This window comes from Parasteatoda tepidariorum, chromosome 4 (assembly GCF_043381705.1).
Source record: "Parasteatoda tepidariorum isolate YZ-2023 chromosome 4, CAS_Ptep_4.0, whole genome shotgun sequence".
Classification (NCBI taxonomy): Eukaryota; Metazoa; Arthropoda; class Arachnida; order Araneae; family Theridiidae; genus Parasteatoda; species Parasteatoda tepidariorum.
In genome coordinates this window covers 2410606-2416605 of record NC_092207.1, presented here as the reverse complement: position 1 = coordinate 2416605, position 6000 = coordinate 2410606, and the positions used below count along the sequence as shown (strand labels likewise).

The 6000-nt window shown below is 30.3% G+C and overlaps 1 protein-coding gene across 4 annotated transcripts in view; it reads right to left on the bottom strand.

Moving 5' to 3' along the window:
• LOC107452910 (ubiquitin carboxyl-terminal hydrolase 47) overlaps positions 1-6000 on the bottom strand; it is a 97938-nt gene that overhangs the window by 31056 nt on the left and 60882 nt on the right. For all 4 annotated transcript variants that reach the window (XM_043052876.2, XM_071180440.1, XM_043052877.2 and 1 more), the window contains 2 exons: positions 2978-3127; positions 2332-2871 (listed from right to left, as the gene is read on the bottom strand). In XM_043052876.2, coding sequence (XP_042908810.1) covers positions 2332-2871; positions 2978-3127 — 690 coding nt within the window. The remainder of the gene's footprint in view (positions 1-2331; positions 2872-2977; positions 3128-6000) is intronic.

Here is a 6000-nt window from a genome sequence, read left to right as displayed (position 1 = left end):
TTCCTTCCGTGAATAATTATGTGCACTGTACAGTTTCTTAAGAAAAAAAAGCAAGATAATAACCAATAGTATAAGTGAAGAATACCCTCTTTTTTTACAAGATCACGTGCATACGATACTGATTGCTACTCACTGCTGTACATAATCCAATTGTAGACACGAAACGCATATTCTATATGCATTCCAATAGCTGATTTGCCAAACGGAATTTCTGACATTTAAATGACGTATTTAGGAGGCGTGAACGGCAAAATGCTCTCCAATGACTCACGGCGATGCGGATTAATATTTGTAACTGAATTCAGTTTGTCAAATTTTGGACGTTTTGTCTCAGAATGGCGCAGCTTTGGCAGAAACTGAGCTGAATGTCTCAAAATGGAGCAGTTATGCCGTTTTGTCTCAGTTTGTCGCAAATGGCGCAGCACCCCTGCAATCAAATCTTCTTTTTTGAATAACTTCGATGAGCCCTGCGGCAGAATTTTTTCGAGTTATCTGCGACAAAACCCCAAAGGAATCAATATCTTTCTGCAAGATACTTTTAATAATAACAGACCTATAAGTTACTGATTTAAAATAACAAAAGCACAGTTTACAAAGAAAAAAAAACTATAACATATTTTTTTAATTGAACATATATTTTTTATTCTAATATTATGGATGATATTCTCACATTTTTTTTGGGGGGGGGGGACGGACGCACAGATTATTTCCTTCTTCGGATTTTGTAAATAAACGTCACAATAAAAAATTTTTTAAAATTCATGAAATTCGTAGCAGTAATTGCCGAAAAAAAGATCGACAACGAATTTACGCAAATCGAACTCCTCGAATCCGTGTTTCGGTTCAAAATTAGNACATCACAATAAAAAAAATTTTAAAATTCATGAAATTCGTAGCAGTAATTGCCGAAAAAAAGATCGACAACGAATTTACGCAAATCGAACTCCTCGAATCCGTGTTTCGGTTCAAAATTAGGTTATTGTAATAAATAATATGGTATAAAAAATATCGTATTTAAAAAGTATGGAGAAATCAATAGCAATAACAGCCAAAAATTCGATAGAATTATTGCCTTGAAATGTAAATACTGAAATGCACAATTCGAATTTCCCATATTGTTTGAAATGTATTGAGATATTTAAAAACTATGTGAAAATCAATATCAATAACTGTTGAAAATACAATCCAAACATTACACCGATTTATGATGCTATCGGCGTAAATTGAGAGTGTCAAAAATCTTAATGCACGATTCAAATATGTGTCAATATCTGCAGAAAAGAAAAGTACATTTTTCCCTTCCCAAATAAAAAATATTTCTGCAAAAACTCTAGCATTCTGGGACAATGTCGCCGAGTCGCTGCGATTCTGCCACGGGGTGGATGAGTTGGCTAAAAAACTAATATAACGTAACCAATATTTGGTTATAAAATAACCTGGTTGCCACTTTTACGCAAAAAACGCACCTCATATTTTTTAAATTTTAAGAGGATAAAAAATTCTTGCACCATCAATCAAATATGAAATGAGATGCTTTGACAGGTGATCACAGGCTCATAAATGCAAGTGGCATATTTAATCTTTGTACATTTCTGATTGGACTTGGATCTTCATTTGGATTTTAATTGATTTGCATAGAATGAGGGAATGAATAGAAAAATTCTAATTCGAGGATCAATTTCTCTAAAGAAAACTAAATAAACAGAAAAGAAAACCTCTAAAATCCATAAAAAGTGACTTTAACATGAAAAATAAATTCCTTACATATTTTTGATTCTAAGTTTTATAACAATTTTTTTATTAGAAACATTATAAACTGTAATTTATATTTTAAAATTTAATGAAAAAAATAAATATGTAACTTATGAATAAAATGTCAGTAACTACTTCATAAATATAAACAGGAATTTATCAGTTTTTAATCACAATCTTATATTGGAACTACATTGTATTACAAAATGTGTTTTAATATTTCAATTGAAAGATTCAGCCTACAATTCAATATTAAATTCCTCAACAAGATTTGTTATAGGGAAGAATTTAAGTTTAAAAGAACAAGATTTAATGCAAATTTTAGACTTAATTTTTAAAGAAAAAAATTAATTCACGAGTAAAATGACTTTAAAATGAAAAATATCATTCAAAATTAATTAAGGAAAAGAATTAGAATTTTTAAAAAAAAAGTGAAAATTCACAAAAAAATGCCTCTAAAGGAAAATAAAAAACAAATATGGAAAAAATTAAATTAAATTCATAAATAATTATCAACTAGAAAAATTAAAATAGTATCATTAAAAAATGCATTTATCATGGCAGAAATTGAAGACTTACTTTTTTCACCAGTTTCATAGTCTGTATGAGGATAAGCTCTGAAGCAGTGTTTTACGTCACTATTTGAAGATTCAGCGTTTCTGCACCGACAGTCCTCGATAGTATTCTCCTCTGGGGAAGACATGTTCCTGCTGCCCCCCTCCTCCTGAGAGGAGTAGAGGCGGCAGCCGGAATCAGAGTTCGATAATATCGAGTCACACTCTGGCTTTGATATTTCTGGAGGTTCGAGATCTTGCTCCATTTCAGCACTGGGTATGTCGGGAGAGTTATTGCGCGGAGACATTTCGTCCCCGACTAAAGTCCGTTCACTGTCAGTGAGACTACTGTCCTCTGACTGATCACTATGAAATGCTGGATTGCTCTGGCACGAAGTAGAGTCCCCGGTTTCGCTGTCACCGAGACCTTCATCACAGTCTTGAAAGGGATCACTCATTTTGGTGAAGTCGAAGCTGTAGCCAGAAACATTGCTTTTGGAAATTATCGGAGCTTTCAACGATTGGGAGATAACTAGCGTTTTCTTGCTTTCTGCACTTTCTTCAGCTAAAATTCATTGGTTTTAATAAAATTAATGTAAAAGTCACAGCTAAATGCCAAAACATAGTAACACATAAATAAGACAAAAAACATTCCAACACTAATTACAGACCTTCATCATGGACTTGAATGGGTTCACCCTTGGTGAAGTCTATGCTGCAGCCAGAAACATCGCTTTTGGAAGTTGCCTGAGATTTCGATGGCCTTTGGAAGTAAACATCTTTTCTCAAGAAAGTTTTCCGAATTCCAGCAGTTTCTTGAGCTAAAATTCATTAGTTTCAATAAAATTAATATAAAACTCATTGCTAAATGCACAAAACATAGCAACACATAAATAAGACACAAAACATTCCAATACTAATTACAAGGTATCTGCTATATTTTAGAATTTCAAATTCATGACTTTCCATGATTAATTCCAAGAATTTTTCATGACTTAATGAAGTTACTATTTTCTCCGAAAAAAATACAACAAAAAATTTAAAGAAGCATTATAATAATATTAATTGACATGATAGGTATAACAAGACTGTTATACTCTGCATCTTCATATTTATAGATTTTAAATTTAAAAAACAGAGTAATGAAAGAGTTAAAGCAATAAAATAGCAGAAAAAAATATGAAAGCAAATAATTTTTTCTTCTTTTTTTTCTGCAGAATTATATTCTAAAGACACTTTTCTTGTTTATCAAAAAGGAAAGAAATACTCCTGATTTTTCTGTTTTCATTTCAGAATAAAAAAAATTTGCCAATGACTGGCTTGCTTCAGATAGAATTTATAATTGATAAAATAAAGTAAAAATTCTGAAATCACAGAAGTTTAAAAAGGTAATTCGCTCAAGAAGTGATGTTTTTTCTTTCATTTTTTTAAAGAACAACATAATTTTTAAAGACATGATAAAAAACATTTTATATTTTAATCAAATATGACTGAGTGGGGATTTTGTTACTAATTATTCAGATATTTGGAACATCATTAAATTGGAGGTGCGTGTGTGTCATGTCCATTTTAAAAAAATTAGATTTTTCCATTCAAAAAAAATTAGATAGAAAAATTAGATCAATTTAAATCCGTGACTTCATGACAAATTTTGTTCAATACCAAAATTTGTGACTTTCCATGATTTTTCATGACTTTCCAGGAGCGCAGACACCCTGTAATTAACAAATTTGATTGTTTATAAAAAGGACTATTTAATGCTACAAGTGTTTAATATCTGCGCAAAACTGTACATAAATTTTCAATAATGCCCTATATTTCTTTTGAATAACATGGAAAAATAAAAAATCAATAAATAAAAATGAAACAAAATAAATTTTAACAAAGTTTACATTTGAACAAAAACTTTCTTCAAAAATTTAACGTTAAAGTACAAAATAAGAATTGAAGTTATTTTCTTGCACATTATTCCATATATGGAAATTTCTCCAGTGGAATGATCCATTTTCTGGATACTTTTTAACAATCAAAATAAATCTGGGTAAAATTGAAATTTTTTTTCTTCAAAACTTGCAGCTTTGAGGCCAGATACCATTCGTCATGCACTCAATGGAACATATCTTCCTTTATTCTAAAGGGTACAGGAAGAAGGAACACAGGAGGAGCGAAAAAAGAAAAGGGAATTACGTCCTCATGAAATCAATGATCCTTATTCAAAGGTACCAACAAAACGGTGCACTAGCTTTGTATACACATACCAATTTATAAAGGAAGGAAAACTTTAGATTTCGGCTTAAATTTTGAAGACTTGATACCTGCAGTAGAAAATCTCCCCAAGTTCTGCAGTTATAATTTAACAATATAACTTCATTAAAACTTAAATGTTTAAGCAGGGTTCCCACTCAATTTCACAGAAAAAAATTCCTTGACTTTTCCAGCTATACCAGGTAAATTTCAATGAAAATAGAGACCATATTTCCCTTAGAAAACTTTGATTCCTTTATTTGTAATGCAAAATATTAGATTTTCTGAGTAAAAAAAATATTAAATGAGGATAGAAACATTTCAGTTTGACTAAAATGTGAAATTTTTATAACAAATAATTGTAATATATGTTAGAATTATTTAACTCGAATCTCAATAACTGATTACTGTTACTGACAATTTTAATACTGTTATTTTCCAGGTTTTTGCAACTTTCCCTGATTTTTGAAGTTAAAATAAAATTCCCTGAGAGTTGCAGGTTCTCCCTGAGCCGTGGGAACCCTGTTTAAGTAGCTGTTTTTAAATAATTAGAAGTTATGATTGAGAGCATATATTAATATATATTAAGTTTAAATTGAATGAGTCATAGCAAATATAATTTTTCAATTTTTGGTGAAATAAATAAGGGTGCACAGTCAAATTTTTCAACACTGCTTAGAAGGTGCTAATATAAGCACCTTATAAGCACCAAATATCATTATTTGGATATGCAAACTTTTTTCTTCATATATATATTAACAAAATGTAAAATATTTTTAAAGACTGTACAAGATCATGATAGAATAGAACTCTTTACATGATTATATCAGCCACCAAAAAACAATTTACACACATTTTAAATGCATACGATGCAGAGTGGCTCCAATTTCTTTAATTTAACAATTACTTTACTTAATTAGATAAAAGAATTTTAATTCTAAATTATTATTTAAAAAAGAATATTCAACAAAGCATTCACAAGATTAATATATCAGAAAAATGCAGTCTGAATTAAGGATCGCTTATAAAATGCAGTTGCACATAACAGTGCAAAAATCTTCTGAACTCAATCCAGCTCAGAATGCGCACATGCGGACCCACAGATATTCAATCAAACATTTAAAATAATTGCCGTTTTCACATGCTACGGACTGACTTTAAGCCGAAATGGATTGCGGTTGAATGAATTGTGAAAATGTTGAATAGAATAATAGGGTGCATAGCTAAATCTTTCAACAAAAATAAGCACTCAAAAAATATTTATAAGCACTATATACATTAACAAAATGCAAAATAATTTTAAAAGGCTTTAGATGATCATGATAAAATAACTAGTTTCTGACAAAGAACTCTTTTCTTGATTAGATTAGCCGTTATAGAATGATCGAGAGATTTTTCGGTTTCATATCAGAGGGTGGAAAATGAAGTCTGAAATTCAGAATATCTCTCA